The sequence below is a fragment of the Rhinolophus hipposideros genome (assembly GCF_964194185.1).
Source record: "Rhinolophus hipposideros genome assembly, chromosome: 26".
Taxonomy (NCBI): domain Eukaryota; kingdom Metazoa; phylum Chordata; class Mammalia; order Chiroptera; family Rhinolophidae; genus Rhinolophus; species Rhinolophus hipposideros.
Genome location: NC_138072.1, coordinates 25187884 through 25209118, shown reverse-complemented (window position 1 = coordinate 25209118; position 21235 = coordinate 25187884). Strand labels below are relative to the sequence as shown.

At 46.9% G+C, this 21235-nt stretch overlaps 1 protein-coding gene across 1 annotated transcript in view; it reads left to right on the top strand.

Annotated features, from left to right (window-relative positions):
- Window positions 1–21235, top strand: part of DISC1 (DISC1 scaffold protein) — a gene marked incomplete at both ends in the record, with an annotated part of 280468 nt that overhangs the window by 87665 nt on the left and 171568 nt on the right. The window contains 3 exons of the mRNA XM_081039321.1: window positions 2190–2337; window positions 13233–13362; window positions 16535–16770. Of these exons, the coding sequence (XP_080895447.1) occupies window positions 2190–2337; window positions 13233–13362; window positions 16535–16770 (514 nt within the window). The remainder of the gene's footprint in view (window positions 1–2189; window positions 2338–13232; window positions 13363–16534; window positions 16771–21235) is intronic.

Genomic DNA, 21235 nt, shown 5'->3' with positions numbered 1-21235 from the left:
GAGTCCATCATGAGCCAAACTCTCCAGCAGCTCTCAAGTCCCTCCTGGTTACTGCCCAAGTCCTTTCAGGGCTACGTGGCCTGACCATTGAGCCCCTGCCCCATCTCCTGTTGCTGTTTGCTTTGTTCACCTACTCAGGCTCCTCATGCTGACTGGGAGCACCCCTGCCTGGAGTATCTAATCAGTGAGGGGTGTACTTTGGGGCGACCAATGGAGTGTACCCAGTACCAGCCACAAAACAGAAACGACTTGAGATAGCCACACTTTGGAAGGTGAGTGGCAGCCTAAGATGTATCTAATTGCAGGTAGTTCCTGGGAGAACTTATGTTTTCCTTGGGATTCATTGTGAACGTGAGTTTTGGCAGCTGACGGACCGTTTCCAGTTTTATTTTGCTGGATCTGCTTGCGTCCTCTGAGGACTTCCTCTCCCGGCAGTGGCAGGGTACAGTTGGGAATATGGCGGGCAGTGGAGGGAGGCCAGACTGGGGCTCACTTGCTTGCGAAAACTCGAAGGCCATGACCTAATGGTGTTACTAGGAGGAGCCAATCCTGCTGGACGCGTGCTAGGTGCCAGGTACGGTGCTAAACGCTCTGCATAGATTATCTCACGTAATCCTCGGGAAACCTGATGATGCAGATACTACCATTATTAGCCCCACTTCTACAGATTAGGAAACTGAAGGTTAAGTAACTTGAAGGTCAGACAGCTGGGAATGACAAAGCTGAGGTTGAAGCTAAGTTTTCTCCCAACCCCTGTGTAGTGGTATCTTGATCAGCTCCCGCTGTCCCTTTGAAGAAGGTGGCACAGACTGAGAGCTCTGGCAGTTACCTATGACTTGGTCTTGAACAGGAAATAGACAACCCTTTCTATTCTTTTGTTGTATCATTACAACAAATCCTTGGCACATCCTGTTAGTGGGTTTCTGGCTATCAGCCCCAGTGCCTGTGGCACATTTATGGGCAGGTCTCTCAGTGGACATCCCCAGGGACCCAGGTTGCCGCCCGTGACACCTGGGACCACCACCCTTTCCTCTGCCCAAGAGTATGTCTTGGGCGTGGACCAGGTAGGACGTGTCATTGCACAGGACGGTGCACTGTGACTAGCATTGATAAAAGGTTTTGTTCAAAGCGTTTTCAAAATAACATGCTTTTGCAAATAGTTATAATTCAAAATTGAATCTTAAAGAAATGGCTTCTTGGAAAATGGCTGTAGGGCTGTAGAAATACAAAGGAGTTTCTGTGATGTAGAGTGGAGCCTCCAAATGTCTTCTCATCCTGGCACACATAGCAGAGGATAAGATTATATTTACAGTGCACACCGGGTAAACAGTAGGAGCTCATGGCCCTCCTAGGTGGCTGCCTGGCATCCTGACCAGCCCCACAGCCTACCTGCTCCCCCAGGGTGGAGGGCATCAAGGCTTCCACGCAACACCTGGCCAGGCCCACCAGGATGGAAGCTCTGATGGATGGTACTTTTCAACCCACTTCTTATATTTCTGCAATAATAGCTTTATGGGAAGCTTTCCAGTTGTTTAGGTGTTTGATGATGAAGGTAAGTTCTCATTTGAGGGAATTCCAATTGCTGCCATTTATTTATTTTTTTTTAAAGAAAAATGGTTTTATAGTGATTCTGTATTTATACCTTATCCTTGGATACTTAAGATCATTAAAAAATAACAGGACCCCTACTTTCTAAGTGGATATATGGTCATCTGTAACGTGGTAGAATTGGAATTTTTTTTATGCCTTTCATAACTGGGATGGCTTTATATTAATAGGAACTTTCTAAGGAAACATTCCTAAAATCAACACATGGGCACTGATTTTCTTCAACTGACTATATAGAATTATTAAAATTAGCAGATTTCCTCCCAAACAATCACCATGGGTTTAAAAATAATTAATATTAAGTGTCCTTCTATGTGATAGTGATGATTATGACCATGATATAAATACATAAACTATACCCTCTGATAGAAAACTGAAAGGAAAGGCAGAAGGGCTGTACTGCCAGTAGAAAGAAGATTCTTAAAAACAACCAACTAGGAGAAAAACTGCTGGCCTAGAACCCCAGCTTTGCCTTATGTCATCAAGGTGAATACTGGCTGGGAATGGAGCGAAGGGATCCTGGACTGTCTGTTTTGAGTTTCCTTGTTCTTTATTTCTCTGCCGCTGTTTTGGATTTCCAGCGGAGACAATAAAACGAAGGTTGGAAGACCTGGAGACAGAGCAGAGCAGCCTGCACTTCCAGCTTCCGTCCAGGCAGCCGGCCCTCAGCGGCCTCCTGGAGCATCTGCAGGCACAGGTGGAGACCATCCTGCTCCGGGCCGCCCAGCAGTGAGTACTCGCGTGGCCCTTCTTCCTGTCCTGGCCTCTTCCTCTCTTAGCTCCCGTGGGTGAGTGAGGCGCTGCGAGGGCTTGAGCTGGAGACCCTCGGTTGCTTGTTTTTGGGGAGTGCCCTTTTGTGGGTTGGGCAGGTGGGGGTTCCTTCCCCAGTGAGGGAGGGTGTGGGTCCTGCTCTCCTAAGAAGCCCTTTCCTCTCATTGACAGGGAGAGCCCCCTCCACTAGCACAGCCTGGGCCTGAGTGTTCCGCTTCCCGGAAGCCAGCCTCTGAGGAGGTGGGGGTGGGTTTCCTCTTGCCCAGGGCAGCTGGGTCTTCTGTCATCGTTAGCCTGTCAGATCCACAGCCGGGCCCCGCGGAATGAGGGATGGAAACACATCCTCCTCCCGACTCTGCCTCCTGCTCCTCAGCCACTTCTGCTGTTTCTGCTACCCAAGGGTCTCCTGCTGTCTGTAATAGATAGAGAGCGACTGCCATTTCTAATCCAGTGGCTGCACACTTCAGTCCCCTAGAGAGTTTTAAAACGTTGCACTTCCACCCCAGGCGGACGTCAGTCAGGCGTCTGGTGGTGGGTCCCAGGCACTGGCATGTTTGAAAAGTCTGAGCCGCTGCTCTCATACACCTGCTCGTGTCCTCTCTGCCTGGGGAAGGCTTCCGTGGGAACAGGTTTGCGATGGTGTTCTTAGCCTAATCACAATTCAGGCCTGCTTTTACTTAGGTATAAACATGGCCACAGCAATTACACTTTATTTGCATCTTCCAGATGGCCCTGCCAGTCACCCGACTGTCTGGCCCATTCCTAGTAGGTGTACACGGCCTCCTACACTCAGCTGATCGTTGTCTCTCTGTGGCCTCTGCAGCCAGGCACATTGTTGTCTCGCGGGCTTGTCCTGCAGCTTCGCTGGGACCAGCTGTCTGGCGCTGGTCGTGCTTCCTTATGCAAGTTTCCTGAGGGGACTTTTATGTGGTCTCCTTAAGGAGCGGGTAAGTCCCGCCACTCCACTTCTCTTCTTTTTTCACCTGACTTTGAGGTATCACCTGTTTCCACTTCCTTTCTCACATGGGGCACTTCCCAACTAGTTTGTTTCTCAATTCTTTCTTTCAGTTGTTCTTTGGGGTAGTTTCTTGTCCTCCACTTCAGTCTCGGGCCATTTTTAGCATCTATTGATGTGTTTCTGTTTCCTCTACAAACACTGCATAACAGTTACTATGTGCTTTTCATAGTAACTCAATTTTTAAAAAATTTGTATTGCGGTAAAATATACATAACATAGAATTTACCTTTTTAATCATTTTGGGTGCACAGCTCTGTGGCATTAAGTGCATCCACACTGCTGTGCAGCCGTCCCCACTGTCCATTTCCAGAACTTTCTCATCTTCCCAAACTGACACTCTGTCCCCATGAAACACTAACTCCCCATTCCTCTCTCCCCCAACCCCTGGCACCCACCATTCTATTCTCTGTCCCTATGATTTTGACGACTCAAGGTACCTCACATAAGTGGAATCATACAGTACTGTCCTTTTGTGACTCAGCAGAATGTCCTCTAGGTCTATTTGTGATGTAGCCAGTGTCAGAATGTCCTTTCCTCTGAGGCTGAGTGATGTCCCACTGTGTGGGTGGACCACACTGTGCTTATCTGGTCATCCTCAGTAGAAAGGAAGTAGCTCATTTAGTCCTCAATTCAATTTCGGGTGTACTGTTTATACGTCGATGTCTGTGTCTACATGGAGAGCTACACCGGCACTGTCTATACCTGTGTTTGTATTTAAAGGTGCGGAAATCAGGCCCAGGAGAGGCAGACTACCCCGCGGTGGGAGCTGGGCCGCGGCACAGACCCACCAGTCTGGCTTGAGTCCGGCTTGGAACGAGCGCACTGCACTGCCTCTGAGTCTGAGCTGGCACAGGCTTTTCAGTTATTGTCTATTTAGCCTATATGTGATTTGGCTGGAAAGTGATGCTTTTGTTATGGTCTTGGCTGAGTTTTACTTTTTCATGATAAACTAAAATAAAGGCAGTAACATCATGCTTTCTCACTCAGTTAGGCTACCTCATGTGGCATTTCTTCAATCAACTGTGACCTATAAAGGTAGCACTTCCATCAGGTTCAACCTACTATGTCCCCATAAAAGCAGAGACTTTATTGACTGTTTGAGAGGCCCATAAACTACTGGCTCACTTGTTAACTCTCACCCTCTCTCCTTCCCTTGGAGGAGTTACCTGTATGCTGGGCTTAGTTCCCATTCACTTTTTGAGCACCCCCCAACCCCTGTGATCTGATTTCTCTCCTTCTCACTACCAATGGCAGTGATGGTTTTCTAATTTAAATGTTTTTTATTAACTATTAATTTTTTTCTTTTTTTTCAATTTATTGGGGTGACAATTGTTAGTAAAATTACACAGATTTCAGGTGTACAATTCTGTATTACATCATCTATAAATCCCATTGTGTGTTCACCACCCAGAGTCAGTTCTCCTTCCTTCTAGTTTAAATTTAAAAGGCATTTTATTCTCTATATCACTGCATCATCCAGAACTTGGAATCAATCACATTCACTCCTAAAACTGTCTCTCCCCTTGGTTTTCGTGATGCGCCCTTTGCTGGTCACCTTGCTGCCTTGCTGGCCCTTCTTCTCATGTCTTCTGAGCTCCCGTTCATCTCTCTTCTCCCTAGTACTGACGATCCTCTGCTTTGGTTCCAGCCTGGCCTCTCTTCTTACATAACTGCGCTCTTTCTGGGTGACTTCTGACACTCCCATGCTCTAGGTACCATTGCTGTACTCATTTCCCTCAAATTTGTGTTTACCCCGATTTCTCTTCAGAGCGCCAGTCTACAATTGAGCTGTCTATAGAATATCTGCCTGATCTATTACTGTTTACTGTCTTTTTAGCCTGAAATGTGACTATCTTTTAAAACTATGTATTAAACTTTAACTTTTGCACACTTTACTCCCCGTGTCAGAAAATGAGACTTGGATTAGATCACCGTTTTCCAAACTCCAGTTATTGGCTTTTCTTTTGCCAAATCCACCTGTTCTGTTATTAACACAATTAGAAAATGACTCAAAATCAACTTTTTTCTTACATTTTTCTAATGCATATTAACACAATTACATAGCTGTTAATTTTTTAAAAGTTGGCTTTCAACATGCCAGCTGTCCCCCCAGCCTGTGACTTTTTTGATTGTCAGGATTGTCTGGACATGCAGGCTCCCCTAAACCGGGGGCTATGGTTACAGTTCTCACCGTGGCCACCAGGGGGACACACTGCCAAGCTGGAGCTCAGGGCGCCCAGAGCCGGACAGCAAGGTTTCTCTCCGGCCAGGGGCTCCTCAGAGTCAGGGGAAATAGAACGCTTTTTAGTGAGCTGTACTTTTCCCGTAGAAATAGACTGGTTGTGTCAATGTGGTAAATTTCAGTACTAATTAATAACACAAACAAGTGCCTCCTCACCTTTTGGAATCAAGTATTTCTTTGCGAATCTGGTGAAAGCTATAGCCTCCTTCCATCATCAACCACACGTGTACAAGCGTGCAGGTGGCTACGTACTGATTCAGGACACACACAGATGCGCTCACTCTTCAGGGGGTCTTTGGATCTCAGGGTAAGAAAATTTGGTTTAGAATAAACACCCAAGGACCAGTAGGTACTCCAATTTTTTTTTACTGTCACTTTGTTCATAATAACCCCTGTTTCATTCAACTTTTAAAAAAAGCACAGTTTAGTTCTCTGAGCCTTGTGTAGAATGCCACCTGAGTCACCCTCAGTTTGTTCGGGTCCTTCCAGCAGCCCAGAGGGTTTCAGCTACTGCCTTCGTGGGTTAACCGGCTCCTTTCATAGCAGATACAGGTACTCAGGTGGCATGGCATCCTGTTCTACACTGCTCAGTAATGTACTGGGTCCCTGGGTCCTTGCTCAGTGGGGTACAGACACAGCCTGGTTTTCCTTCAGGTTCCCTTGGCTGCTGAATACGTCTTTCCCATTTCGTTTTGATATCTTGGACAGATAACAGAAACGTGTGGGTAGTTTTCAGTTGCTAATTCACCCATCAGCCCAGTTCAAAGCTTTTCCTGTCTAATGTCTGTAATCCTCTTCTTGTTGGTCATAGCTGCCTCCAGGGCTCCCCGGGGGGCTGGGATCCCCTTGTCAGAGGTGTTGACACACTCTCCCTCTTGTGGCACTGCTGTGGGTTCCCCAGTAGGCACTACCCAGATCCCGAGGGGAATGCAGCCTCCTCCATCTCACCTGGGCAGCCACCACTTTTCACACCTCACTTAGCCTCTTCCTGTGGGGTCCCCTTACCCAAAGGCACACGTGTCATGAGGATAACTTTTGTGATGGCCACTTGACTCATGGGAAGATCACGTATCTTTGCCACAGTGAAAGGTGGGTGTTCAGGCCACACCGTTCCAACCTGTCTCTGCCCTCCATGCGCTCCAGTTCATTTATCCAGAGGTTTCCAGTGGGATTGACCCCAGGTGCCCATGTGGTGATCAGCTCAATAATGCACCGTTTATTGACCTTTCTTCCTCCTCTCTTCCTCACTCTTGTTTTGTGGGAACCACTTCTCCAAATAACAGCCCAACCATAGATCCTTGTCTCAGACTTTGTTACTAAGAGAAACAGCCTGAGGCAGCCATATTGGGGAGTCAGATGTCAGGCTTCCTTCCGGCAAGGCACTCCCCGTCTTTATGAGTGAGTCTAGTGGATTTTCTGGTTTTCATTTGGTTTGAGTGGACGATACTCCCTCTTTGCCCCCATGTGGGGTTGTGGGGAGGGGCAGGAAAAGCATCTCTCATGGAGACTCCCTTTCCTGCACGGCCAGTAGGTGTGCCTTGAGAGTGGCAGTTGATTGTGGTGGCATAGCGTGGCAGCCCCTGACGTGGGGCACTGTACCAACACTGTTCAGAGTTAGAGTGGGGGACAGTTAGGACTGTGTCCTTCAGCTTCAGCTTCTAATTCTGGAGCAACCAGAAGATTTCACCTCCATGTCCTGTCACAGCAGTGACCAGAAGAGAACAGAGAGAGGCACCTGTCCTTGCTCTAGTCAAAAGAAAGCGAGTTTTTCCTTTCTCCTAAGAGGAGAGTTTGGCTTGCTTTTACACACATGTATACTTCTCATTTCTCAGACTACACATCCTCTGTGTTTTCCCATTGGACCTTCGCCAATATAATACGAATATGTACGTGGAAACTGGGCATATTTACAACCTGAATTGTGTGTGCAAAATGTCCTTTATCAAAGGCCTTTTCCCAATGGACACCTTAAAACATATGCCTAAGTAAGCAAAATACAACAGAGTTTAAAACAGAGGTATGCAGTGGTTTTCCAGTGGGGCTTTTCAGGCAGAGCTCTGGTTTGCCTACCCAGATACTTCCTGTTAGATCCTTCCTGCCCAATGCGAACAGAAGAGAAGAATGCTGGGTGGCTCGTGACGCATCTGGACTGAGTTGTTCTTCCTCTGTTCCCTTTAAAGCATGTGATTCTTTCTGTCATTTAATTGTCATGTTGGGACCATCACCCCATAGGATTCAGTGAGTGACATCTCCTCCATGTTCTCAGATTGGCATGAAGATACACTATGGAAGACAAGAAGTAAGTGTTCCAGACATGTTTTACCAGAGATATAAAATGACACGGCCCTGTGCCTATGGCATAAAGATGGTTGTTACTACCAGCATAACAGAATATGTTTCTGAGTCAGAGCTTGAGCTGAGGGCCAAATGGGCACTAGCGAAGCCTGAGTCCCTCTCCCAGAACACCCACTTCTGTCACCTGTCATCGCCTCGAGAAGAGAGGGAGGAGGAAAAAAGGGGAAAAAGAAGGTAAAGTGAAGGGGATGCCTCAGAACTTGTTTTAGAATCAGTGGATTATGAATAGAAGTTTCCAGAGGTCTTCTATGTCATTCTCTTTGCTCAAATTCAATGGAAGTCTGTCCTGAAGCTAGTTGTGTTGGGTATGGCGATTATAAATCCATATAAATATTCATGCGTTCCTCTTGCACAGTAGTCACTTCTGTGAGTGGGTTTAGGCTGTATGAAACGATGATGTTCAGTGTCCTAAGGAATGTGACTTTTATTGCACTCTCCTTGCTTTGTAGACCCAAATCACACATACAAAGGAAGAACTATAAAGCAACCTGTATCCTGCCTGGCAATTTTACAGTATTTGCTTGTGTTATCAGAGTGGCCTCTGTAATTTGTGACACTGTTTGTTGGAAGAGGGAGATGTCTCTAGATTTGAAGCAGCTTCAGTGAGTACAGGACGGGCACAAACCGCTTCTTCAACACCATCTTCCCAAAGATGGAGAGATAGAGACAGGGAAGTCCTATGACTTAAATTGGATGGAACGGTCATCAGTAGGGAGTGATTAGTAGAGGTGTTCAGAGGGCCGCTCTCAGCTCTTGTTGCCAGAAATAGTCGTGTCAACTGAGGGTTTCCTGACTGTGATGTGCGAGCATTGGCCTTGATAATTTGGGTCCTTTTCTTGACTACAGCTCTATGATTCCGGCCGTGGCACAAAACCGCAGTTTTTCTGCCACAATGAAGACTGGCATTCCTGTCAGGGAAAGGGACCCTCGCTGTCATACATACAACTGTGTGAATCATAGGAGCTGCTGTGAGCCTTACTGCACAGATGACCTGGCAGTGGGGTGTCTGGCCTCTCCACTGCCTTGCCGCAGATGCTTCCAAAGTTGGCCCTCTAAGAAAGGGACGGGCACTGGGGACCTGGGCGTTGGCTGGGGAGGAGGTGGCAATGTGGGTTCATCATGGGTGCAGACTCATGAACTAGCTGGCTCAGGAAATGCTGACACCCAGATGGTGTTTCACTCTTTGCTCAATATCACTGAACTCACAGAAGTCACGTGGTGAGCGCTCTCACTGGAATGAATAGTGTTCTGTGCAATTTGGGGCTCAACCATTTTCAGGGGGTGTAGGATCTTATTTCAGAAATGGGTTTTATCCTTCTTTAAATGATTGGTGGAAAAGACAAAATTAGAAAGGCTGGGATTTCCCAGCACTGGGCAGCCCCAGATGGGGGCCTGTGTGACACTGCATGTTGGACCATGGGGCCCGAGACACCCTGAGTCCCCATTGGCACCAAGTGCTGCTCCAGCATCCAACCTCCTGTTTTTAATTCTTGCCCCTGAGGGTCGTGCTCATTTTACACCCTGATCAGTTTACCCCAGCTGACACTGGAGACTACACGCTGAGAAGCATTAAAAATAATGGGGACAACTTTGTCAGCCGGGCTCAAAGGACTGGGGGTTTGAAACATGGAAGCCTGTCTCTTGCTTCGTTACTGAGCTGCAGTGTGTCCTGGGGCCACCGCTCAGAGACTGTGGATGGCTTTCTATACCGGGAGTCTGAGAGACTGGAGAGAGCAGTTTTGGCGAATCACAGGGCTTTTCTTATGGATTAAATAATGAATGTGATTAACCATAATGGGGGGAATTCCCAGTTGCCCACCTGTGGCTCCTCGTAGCTAATTTTTAATTCTGTGTTGATTTCCTTCAATAGCTCCCATTCCGACCCAGATGGTATCTGGTTAGGAAATTTAGGAAACTGAATATTTGCATAAGCCATGCAAATTGGGAAATGAATTAGTGCAAAGAAGCGATCTAATGTAATAGAAAGCTGAATATAAACAACTTCTGGATTTTCTAGGCCACGGACTCATTAAATCATTCAATAAACATTTGCTGAGCCCCTGCTCAGTGCTGGGCGCTGGGGACAACCAGAGGTGGGTCAGTCTAGAGCAAGTGTGAACAGGGTGAGGCTTGGCGGCCCGGAAGAGGAAGCACGTCCCATTCCTGCGATGCCAGCGGCTGGTGATGGTTCCATTCCAGAGATGTCCTGTTCTGAGCCATGCAAAGAGCCTCAGAAACATTCCCTCTTACTCCTTCTGTACAGTATGACCCTGTGGAGGAGTGTCCACTGAACATGAGCACAGCGTTCGTTTTCCTGGTGCAGGCACGAGACGCGAGGGACAGTAAACAGCTCCGTGGACAGAGGGGTCTGCACACAGTGGGTGCTCAGTGGTCCCTGCTGAATGAACTTGATCTCTGTGGTCAGTCATACAGGGGAGCTGTCATCCTCATCCTCATGCTCGTTTTAAAAACCGGGAGGGTAAAGCCAAGGACACACAGGCAGAAGAAGGAGGAATTACGGCTTGAGCTGCGGTCGTCCGGCTGTGTGTGCTGAGCCCTCCCTGTCGTTCTCCGCTGCCCCTGTGGAGCAAGGAACTTAATCAGTGGGTGTGGGTGAGTGGCACATGGCAAGAAGCTGGGAGGAAACAAGTTCTCATCTTGCTGAGAGCATGTGGTGTCCGGGAAGAGCTGGAACGTGGGAGCAGCCACATGCACGTCTGACTGCTCTTCTTGCTCTCGGGGTGACCGGGAGCAAGTCCCTTAATTTCCCAGACAGTGTCCTTGCTGACAAAACTGTAGTAATAGTATCTTCCCTTTAGGTCTGCAAGGAGAATTGAGTGCGATGAAAATGACAGTGTCTGGTGTACAGTAAATTTGAATTCATACTAGTTTATTTTACTATTAACAGTTTAAAAATTGTTATTGCTATTTCTATTATCAACCTTTAAGCACGTGAAACAGAGAGTGATAGTCCTTAAAATAAATTTCTAATTTGCATGGCATGTTATAGTAAGTAAATGCTTTTCAAGATGCAGAGAAACCCTGGAACGAAAGCCAGGCTTTCTTTCCCATAGCTGCTGCTCTGACTTAGGAAAGCTGAGTGACGTGTTTCCAACCATCCTTTCTAAAAATATTGGGGCTGCTTCCCTGCAGAGCGGGTGCCCCTTGGCTGACTGCGCGGTTATCCAGAGCCTTGCATTTTCCTGTTGGTGTGTTTGTCTCTCTGCCCTGTGCAGGACCCAGGTCTGCTTACAGCCATGTCCCTGGAACCCAAGTGCAGTCCAAGCGCAGTAGTAGGTGGCCTTAGTCATGTTTTTCGTTTTTCTGATTGAATGAATGAGTGAATGAATGAATGAGTGAATGAATGAATGAAAGTGAAAGGGGTCAGGGTGAAAGGAGATGAACAGAGCACAGCACATATTAAGGTCAGTTACTCTCTTTCTAAGAAATGTGGAGGTGCTGTGACCCTGTGGGTGGACAAACTAGAAGACTCTTCTGCTCGGTGGGCCCTGAGGTCAGGCCGTGGGTGGCGGCTGGGGTCTGGCTGTGTGGCGGGAAGTTCCGGGCAGCAGGGGACAGGTTGAGTTCATGCCCGACACTGTTGGAAGCTCTAGACGCCTACTTGTGTGCAGAGAAATGCCCTTGATCAATAGCGTGTGGATGGGATTTATTTCACACATAGACATGTCTATGTTGTCCAATGGCTACAGTGGGTTGGCTATGTTAAAACCTTTAAGGAAATAGTGCAGCTACTTAGTGGCTGTGGTAGAAAACATTTCTATTACAGTTATAAAAAAAAGTACATGCTCACTATAGAAAACTTCGAAAACAAAGGATTGGCCAAAAGAAGTCATCCCACCATCCAGAGATAAGAACTGATAGCATTTTGGTGGATATTTGCCTGTCTTCTACTTTATACACGTGTTGTTTTTATAAGAGAGTGTTCATAACATAATATCACTGTAAAACCTGCTTGAAAACCAGCGACATACGGTGAGCGTGATCTACGCAGCCATAGCCCCTGTGGTGACCCAGGGTGCTGGCTGTGCCAGTGGTGGCCCCCGTCCTCGTTCGGGGCCACAGCTGCAGTGTGTTCAGGTTTTGGCTGTTAAGAAAAACATATGGGATTTTTGTAGCTAATTGCTGGGCACGTCTATGAATCTTTACATACGGTGACTTCTTAGAAGTGGGAATATGGGGTCAAAAGTTGTACTGTATTGTAAGTCTAAGTATTATTTCCTGTGATCACCGAGGTTTATGCTTTATGAAAACTTGGCGAGTGTTTTGGGTGAAAAAAGGTGTTTTATGTTGCTTGAATTGGCAGTTAAAACTATTTTTGATGATAAAGAAGCGTTATAGATTAACCCTTTGTAATTCCGTTTTGGATTTCTGATAGATGTGCTCATCACTTTCTTACTGACTTGCGAGAACTCTTGAAATTAGCAACATTTCCGCTCCTTTTTTGTCACGTATGTGTCAGTATTTTCCCCATCTTGCCGTTTGCCTTTTAGTTTTAGTTATGGAGCTTTCTGAGACATAGTTTCCTTGAATGGCTTGACATCGTTTTGTTTCGGGTTAAGTTTTTTGCTGTCCAGCTGCATTGAGTTAGGAATTGAATACTTGAGGGTGAATTTGTCATCCTCGGGTGATGAATACCTGCGAAGCAGTTCACCTGGGAAGCAGCTCACCAGTGCTGGGCTCCAGCCTGTACCGTGTTTCACCGGCATGGCTTTAACCAAACATGCCACCTCCTGCACGAGCCAGAGAAGGAGCCAAACAGATTCTGAGTTGTTTTGACAGTCTTTGCACAAAACCTTTCTGAGAAGCTCTGACTCCAGGCTCTGCACATTGGTCACACCTCTTATGAGTCAAGATCAGCCCTGGATGAGGAACAACAACAAAAAAATCATTAAGGAGATATTTTGCACTCTTTGCTTTCTTACTGAGCCTTTAAAATATGATGCATGTTTGTGGTCTCAGCACACACAGCCCCTGTGGCAAGGGGCCCTGGAACTGGACGGTGCAGGTCCCATCATAGTAAGTTGGCTCTGCGGACAAGCAGAAGCCCCAACAGATGGTGATTAAAGCAGTCATACATTAGGGACGTCATCCCTGTGACCCTCTGAGGATGACAACAGCTGGAGGCCACTTTGTGAAATTTCCTTTTCTTAACATTCTTATAGATGTGAGGGTTTCAGCTTCTCCGTGTCTGTACCAATATGTTCGTCTTATTTTAAGGGCTGGCGGTGACGATACTCAATCCCCTCTCAGAGTGGAGCCAAAGACGTTGGAACCCAGTGCTCAGGACAACCTGTGTGTGTCCATCAGCAGACGGGACTGGCTTCTTCAGGAGAAGCAGCAGTTGCAGGTAAGTTGGTGAAGAATTTTCAGGAACCAGGACAGCACGTTTCTTATCCATTTAAGCCGAATGCAGTTAGTGGGTCTTTGCTTTGTCTGAGTGTAGTGATGAGAGCTTCTGTTGTCCACCCCCGAGGACAAAGGGGGCAGATGGAGGGCTTGTAGGAGCCTCGTCACACACGAGGGGTTGAAAGCTCAGCAACGTTTGTGCCTGAGTTCATTTTCTTCGTTACCTTTGAATGTGCTTTCCTTGTCTGCCAGGCCAATTTGTCACCTCTTGTGATTTTGACCTTTAGAAGGTTCATTTCAAAGGCAGAAGTAAGTCCTTTGTGAAAGTCCCATCAAGTGGGACTGGGAGTAGCAGCTGTTAGGAGGCAGAGTTGTAAGTGTGGACCAGGCGAGGCAGGTGCGTCTGGGAATGACCATCAGCCATCAAGTGGGAGCTCTGGTTGGCCCAGAGCAGTGGATGAACGTTGGCCAAGAATCAGTAGGGGTTAGAAACTAGCTGCAGCACTGAGCTGAAGCCAGGAGGCCATCGGGAGCTCTGGGAGGTGGCAGGGCCCCAGAGACAGGGACCTTTGAGACTGGAGAACTTGAGGCCTGCACAGGGAGCAGTGAGGAAACACAGACTAGAGACAACAAGACTTCTGGAGAGAGCACAGCTCACTAACACCCGAGTCCAAATCCCGCTTAGGCTCTAAGTAGTGGAATGAACTCAGACAAGTTCGTGGGGGCCTGGGCAAGCTATGGACCCCCAAGCCTATCCCCTCACACAAGGTATTTTTATCAAAGTTTGTCCATCCAGGTGCCTACAACAGCAGGGGGCCGAGGGCAGCAGAAGTCATCCCAATTTGAAAATATGCTCCAGTAAACTGAACGCGTAGCTAGTGTCTGAGCAGCAAAGTTTGGACAGCTGAGAATGCGAGATCTGGCGTTTGGTTTTGAACAATATGCACCAATTAAAGGTCCACACAAATCCTGATCATGTCAGAGTGCATGGAAGTGATTTCAGCCCAGGGCACTCAGTGTCTGAAGGGGACATTCTTGACTCTGGGGGAAAGTGGATCTCCGTTTGTTCAGCAGGAGTTTATTGAGTACCTACTATGTGCCATGTACTGTTTGACATGCTTAGGACGCCTGTGGAGTTGGTGTTCTAGGGGTTGGGAATGGGGAGGGAGACTAGGAACGACACACATCATACATGCCTCAGTTTTGTACCTAGTATGGAGCAGGTGGCAGAGCTGCCATGCGCAGAACCAGGTTAGGGGCGTGGGGTCTGCTCGGTGAGGGGTGAGGGTGAAGCAAGTGCTCGAGGGGGAAAGGGAGCAGGCCCTCGGGCTCTTTGCATCCCCAGTACAGGGAATAGCCATCTGGAGGCAGCAGTGTGTTCCACGTGCAGCCAGGCGGCAGCGCATGGAGAACGGAGAAGAGAAGATTGGAGGTAAATAGGCCTTGTTGGGCCTGGCGGCCTTTGTAAGGACTTGGGCTTTTCTCTGATTGGAATGGGATTCCATCGGAGGACTCTAAGCAGTGAAGTGACATAATCTGACCACATTTTAAAAGAATCACTTTAACTTCTGTGTGAAGAATGGGATTAGGGCCACGGTGGAAAACAGTGTGGTGGTTCTTCAAAAAATTAAAAATAGAATTATCACATGATCCAGCAGTTCCACTTCTGGGTCTACGCCCCAAAAGATTCAAAGCAGGGACTCAAAGAGGAATGTTCACAGCAGCATTATTTGCAATAGCCACGAGGTGGAAACAGCCCAAGTGTCCATCGATGGATAAACAAAATGTGGTCCATCCGTACATTGGAATATCAGCCTTAAAAAGGAAGGAAGGAAATTCTGACAGGCCACAATATGGATGAACCTGGAAGACATCTTGTTGAGTGGAATAAGCCAGTCACAAAGTGTCAAATACTGTGTGATTCCACTTATACGAAGTACTAGAGTCGTCAAAATCATAGGGACAGAAAGTAGAAGGGTGGTTGCCAGGGGCTGGGGGAGGGGGGTAATGTTTAATGGGGACTGTTTCAGTTTTGCAAGATGAGAAGAGTTCAGTGGGTACATGGTGGGCATGGCTGCACAACAATGTGAATGTAATTAATACCACTGAACACGTAAAAATGGTTAAGGTGGTAAACTTTATATTACAGCTATTTCACCACAGTTACAAAAATTAAAAAAAAAAAGAAAAGTGTATGAGAAGTCAAAAGTAGAAGTAGGGAGGTTAGTTGGGAGACATGTCAATAATACTGTTATTTTCTTCTTAGAACATCTTGGAGGGGGAGCGTCTGTAGTTTCTGGCCCCTGCCTCCCCTACAGGAAGTAGGGTCTGGAGGTAGAACTGTAGGTGATCTGACCTTGGTGTTGAGAGAATGTGGACAGGCGATGAAGAGATGCCCAGGATTAGAGCCAGAAACCAATCAGGTTTCTCTTATCAGCCAGAAACCAATGCAGGAAACATGGAAGGCTGTTAAGTAAAAGAGTCTCGTTTAAATTCGGAAGCCTGTGGGCAATAAGATGTTATCTGTTGTACCACCCACACACACCTGCACATGGTGGGTGTTCAGTTACCTGCTGGTCAAGACTGGACGATTCTCTAAGCGTCTTCGGGTTTTGGTTTGCTGTATTAGTGGAAATGAAATCTATCCGATATTCCTATGAACTTTAGACGGTACAACACTATCTGCAACGTCTCGTTGTTCTTCAATCCTGTGGACTCAAGACGCTATGATTTGTAATCTTTCTCTACACGCTAGATTTTTATATTTGGGGTCAGACCAACCAAGGATTGATTGCTTTTCTGTTTGCGCTGTGGCTCGTGTTACCTGCTTAGCTCACATCTCAGGTGCACGATGTTTGCTCCCCTATGTTCTAGCTCTTCCACCGAAATGAGGTAAGTCGTCTATATGTTTGCAGGGTTCTTGGTGACTCAAATTCTTGGCTCACCTCCCACAGTTATTTAATGTGTGGGAGGGCATGTTTTTCTTTATGCCAAGTAATCAGAAATAAAAAGCTGGCATGATTTTTCCAGTTCAGCAAAACCCTGCCAGCCTCTGAAGGGGAACGTTACTGCCCTCGTGCATATGGCCGACTCTCGTTGAAATAACTCATCAGCAGAGCAGCCTGCCAAGAGCAGGGCTCATTTATAAAACCTGGTCTCTCCATTTTCCACAGAAAGAAATTGAAGCCCTCCAAGCGAGGATGTCTGTGCTGGAAGCAAAAGATCAGCAGCTGAGAAGGGAAATAGAAGCTCGAGAACGTGTCCTCCCGTGGCAGGGCTGTGACCTGGCCACCCTGCTGGGCAGGCTGTCCCTGGATGAACTGCAGGAGGTCAGCAAGGCCCTGCACGACACCCTGGCCTTCGCCAGCCAGATCCCCCTCCATGCAGGACCACCTGAAGCCATCAGGAGGTACTGGTGATTTCCTACCTGGTTTTGGGCCGCTCAGCTCTATGACCTGTTTATGGGCTTGAGTTTGTCTGCTGTCCCTCATATATAAACATTTACCGGAGCAGTGCTGTAGGTTTTCATTGGAAGCGCTATCAGTATTTTGCCCACTAATACCCATGACCCTCTCCACTCAGTTGTCCCTCCCCGTGTCCAAATACCCCTGTGAGCTCTGTTGGAGCTCACCTGGGTGGAGATTCTGATGCCAACCCCTGCTGAGGATGGTCATCTGGAGGAAGGTGACCTAGACCTCTTGCCAAGGGAAGGGGGAGGCTGAGACGAGGGTTAGACTCAGCAATGACAGTGTTTTCATCTGGCAAAATGCATGATTATTGACGAGAGCTAACATTTACTGAGGGCTTACCATGTGCCAGGCACTCTGCTAAGCTTTGCTCCATGAATTGCTCCTACCATTGTAACCATTTTATAAACGAGGAGAAGAAAGTTTAAGATGGTTAATAATTTGCCCAAAGTCCCCATGAATAAGAGGCAAAAGGGACACTTAAGCTCCTGTTCATTAATCCAGAGCCCAGTTTCTTGTCCGCTCAGAATCACCCCCGTGTTCTGGAATATCCACAAGATACACTCTACCTTGTGACCTTCTGGGGACCAGAATCGCATTTTGGGGGAAGACAGAAGCCACACTTACACGATTGCCAGGAAGGTGGGGGGTGCGGACTGCAGGTGCCATGGGTACAGAGCATTGAGCGAGAGGGCTTCGTGACCCCTCGGGCCTCATGGTGAAGGAAACACTGACTGGAGCCCACCACCTGTGGTGGGTGACAATGGACTCTGCCATCTGACCATCCGGGCTCAGCTTCCTTTCTCCCACCTCACAAGGAGAGGCATGGTGCTGTTCTCTGCCTCGGGCATCAACCGGGAAAACCATCGTTGTTCTGTGGTTTTCCATTTAGGAAGGAAGGCACAGCTTTCCCAAGCTGACAGGCTATGGCATGGACTCCCAGATACCGAGCGTTTGAAAGAAGTGGATGTGGTCTGTGGGTCAACAGACCAGATTGCTGGGTCTGGCATTTTTTAACTAATTGTACACAATCCCATTAACTTAACTTTTACTATGACATATTGGATGTCTTTTAGAAAATGCTGACTTGGAGGTTTATCCCAGAGGTGCCCCAGCCAGAAGAATGCACCTTACGTGCATAGATAGCTGTCTCTGTTTATTATGAGAATAGCATCATCTTAGGGGAGACGGAGAGACCCAGACAAATTGTGGTAATAGGCAAACCTTAAATCTTATGCAGGGAGGTGGCAGGGCCTAGCATTGTGACAACAACCTGGAGACACACACCACTCAGCATCATAACTGCGATTATCCTCATCCGTAGAGAGTATTCAGAGGCCGGCCGTAAACCGAGGGTTGCTGTCTGGGGAGAAGCTGCTTCCGATTTCTTCAGCTCAGTAATGGGCGAGATTGTCTGGTGTCTCCCGAGAGGGGTCTGAGCAAAGGAGTCTCTAAGCACGGGCAGCCCGGGGCAACCAAGCCGGCAGCTGGTTCAGGTCAAAGAGGTCTACCTGCCATCCACAGAGGAATGGAGGGGAGGAGGAGAAAATGGAGGGGTGAGGCCTGCTGCCAGAGGAGCTGCACGTCATCACGAAACGAAGATTTCCACTAGCTGATGCTGAAGGGCCCTCCTGCATCTAGAATATTTTGCAGATTCTGATTTTGTGGAATAGGTTAAAATAAACTGCTTTTAAAAAATAGCTGCAATTCTGTTCCTAATAGCCTCCAGATAAGCCCCCTGCAAAGATCTCTGGGCCAACTCTGACCATCCAGGTGCCGTGTGCTCAAGCTCTTCCTTTTCTCAGTGAGTCACTGCCGATGCCTGGCATGTCACCGGGCCAGGGACCAGCATGGGACTTGTGGGGTGGCAACTGTTCCTAGTAGTTGGGACCTTGACTTGCCATTGTGTCCTTCTGTTTCCTTTTGAAAGTCATCATCGCAGGCAGAGAAAAGTTTACCAAAGCACAACATGGAAAAGAAGGGAGAGGGCTGGGAAGGAAGGATGGGATTTGAAGCTGCCGCCTATCTGGGCAGGTACAGAGAGGAATGCCATCCTCCGTATAGATTAAAAAAAAAAGACTGTTTTGTGCTAGAGTAAATTTACTATGATTTTTTAAAAAGAAAACAGAACAAAGGAGAGTGAAAAAGTGGCTATTTTTAAATATTTTAATATTTTACAAGTTCTCTGCTTTTTTACAACATGGGTCTGTTATTAATTATTATTACTATCCTCATGATTATTAGGCAGTTCTTGGGAGGCCTGTAATTTGTAGACTCATCTGTTCTTCTTTCATAACTTTGGTGTCAGATTGATTATTTTCTGCTAGAGCCCCGTGGGAGATAATCGTCTTACAACAATGGTAGCTAGTTCTCCTATTATTGTGACTGAAAGTCAGCTCTTGGCACACGTGAGTGCATGTGACCTGCGGTAAAGGTTTTTCTTCTGGACCATTTCAATTTTTATTTTCCATTATTATCACCTCGGGAAGTGTTCTGTACTTCATTTCTTTGTAATTGGGGGTGTCTTCTGCAATCCTCTCTTCCCTTTCATCAAATGTCCTGCTAGCCGACACATCCCGAGAATGTTTCCTATTTGTGGGTTGTATGTTACTGTTCTCTGCTTGAATTCCTCAGATAGTAACACTCCAGAGTAGACAGTTCTTCAGACCTTGAGCTCAAGGTCGAAAGCACTCCCAGCAGAAGATAGTTCAGCTCTGTGAGACAGGCCCCTTTCAAGTGACTGCAGGAATATCCCAGGTGGGAAATGCCAGTTCACTGCTTTCTGGGAATTTAGTTGCTAAGAGCACTGCTTTGCTGAGCTGCTAATGGGGTGATTTATCCGTCCTATGCTGATCCCCAGACTGCTGGGGTCACCGAACCAGAGCCTCCGCGTTTCCCTTAGATGCTCGCAGGGGTCTTTGTGCCTCATCTATGGGGTCGTTCTGCTGCTGCCATCATTACCACTTTGTACTTCCTTTTGGCAAATTCCCTCAGTTTCCTCTTCAAGTCATGATGATATTACTGTCTGAATCCCTTATTCATCTACTTGTTTAGTCAACTGGATTTTGTCTTGCTATTCATTCATTTTGTTCATCAACAGTCTGTTAAAATGTGTAAATCTTTACCCACTGAAACATTGTAGGAAGTGAAGTTGATAATAGCCCCAGTTTCAGGAATCTGGCTGCTCTATTGCTTTGTCAGCAGATTTTGAAAGAGCCTGAGAGGCGTAAGGTTAAAACAGTTTCCACACACGTTAGCTGTGTATGTGCTTGTTCTTAAGTGTGACGGCAGGTAGCTGAAGATGATTCAGAAAATCATAATAAACCCAAAGCAGAAAGTAAAACCTTTGGGGCAAACTTCATAGTTATGGAAAGCACACGTTTGAAAATTCAGGAGAAACAGCATACATTTAAAAAAATTAGTATTAAATGGAAATGCATGCAATTCAGGGTGTTTTTTTTTTTTTTTTAAAAAAAAAACCCTGGGAGCAATGGGACATTGCTTATTAAATTGTCAGAATTACAAAATCTGAAGTTGCCTTTGGATCACTAACAGAATAAACCCAGAGGCAGGATCGTATCCCCCGTGGGTCAAACTGTAGTGTTTTCAGGATAGAACTCACAGCAGTTTTGCGGAGAAAAACTTGAGCCTAAGAATTGAAATCTTGTTTGAATGTTTTAAATACATTCGGATTATGACAATAGTTGAAAATCTGGAGCTAGTTTGGTTACCAGTCTTCAAAAAATAAGAGGCCAGTTATTGATTTTCTTATTGTAAAAAGGTCTCATTAAACAACTTGGGAGGAAGCGAAGGAATGACCTGAATATAATGCCCTTCGTAGTTTTGACGGATGTTCTCATCTCTCTTTATCAGACAACTAAAATCTCTTACAGACAAATGTCTGTAAGTCAGAATGTTTTTGGCATGTGAATTACAATTTCGGTTTCCAATGTGATTGTTTGAGCGGCAGTGAGGAAGAGTTGGTTGAGTGAACACTCGGAGCAGTGGGTAAGCCAAACATCAAGGTAATCAGCAGAAAATAAAGCTGCGATTTTTGATTGAACTGGACTTAGGTGCAAGCTGTGACTCTGTGATGTCAGGTGGCGTCCCCAGTGGGGACGGGAACTGGCAAGACATGGCATGGGGCGAGGCGAGGGTGTGTGCGCACGCGGGCACTCCTGTGTGCTCTGTCTGACTCTTATCAGCAAATCTGAAAAAGTCTCAAATCCAGTGAATTCAGGATTAGGGCTCGTTTTCTCTGCTCAGTATCTTCACATCAGCACCTCGACCCCAGGAAATCTTTTCTAAGAAATTAGGAATCCTTGTTCTCTCTCTCTCTCCCTCTTGCCCACTCTCCCTCTCTCTGTCCCTCCCTTCCTTTTTAGGAATACTTATGTGGGTTACTTA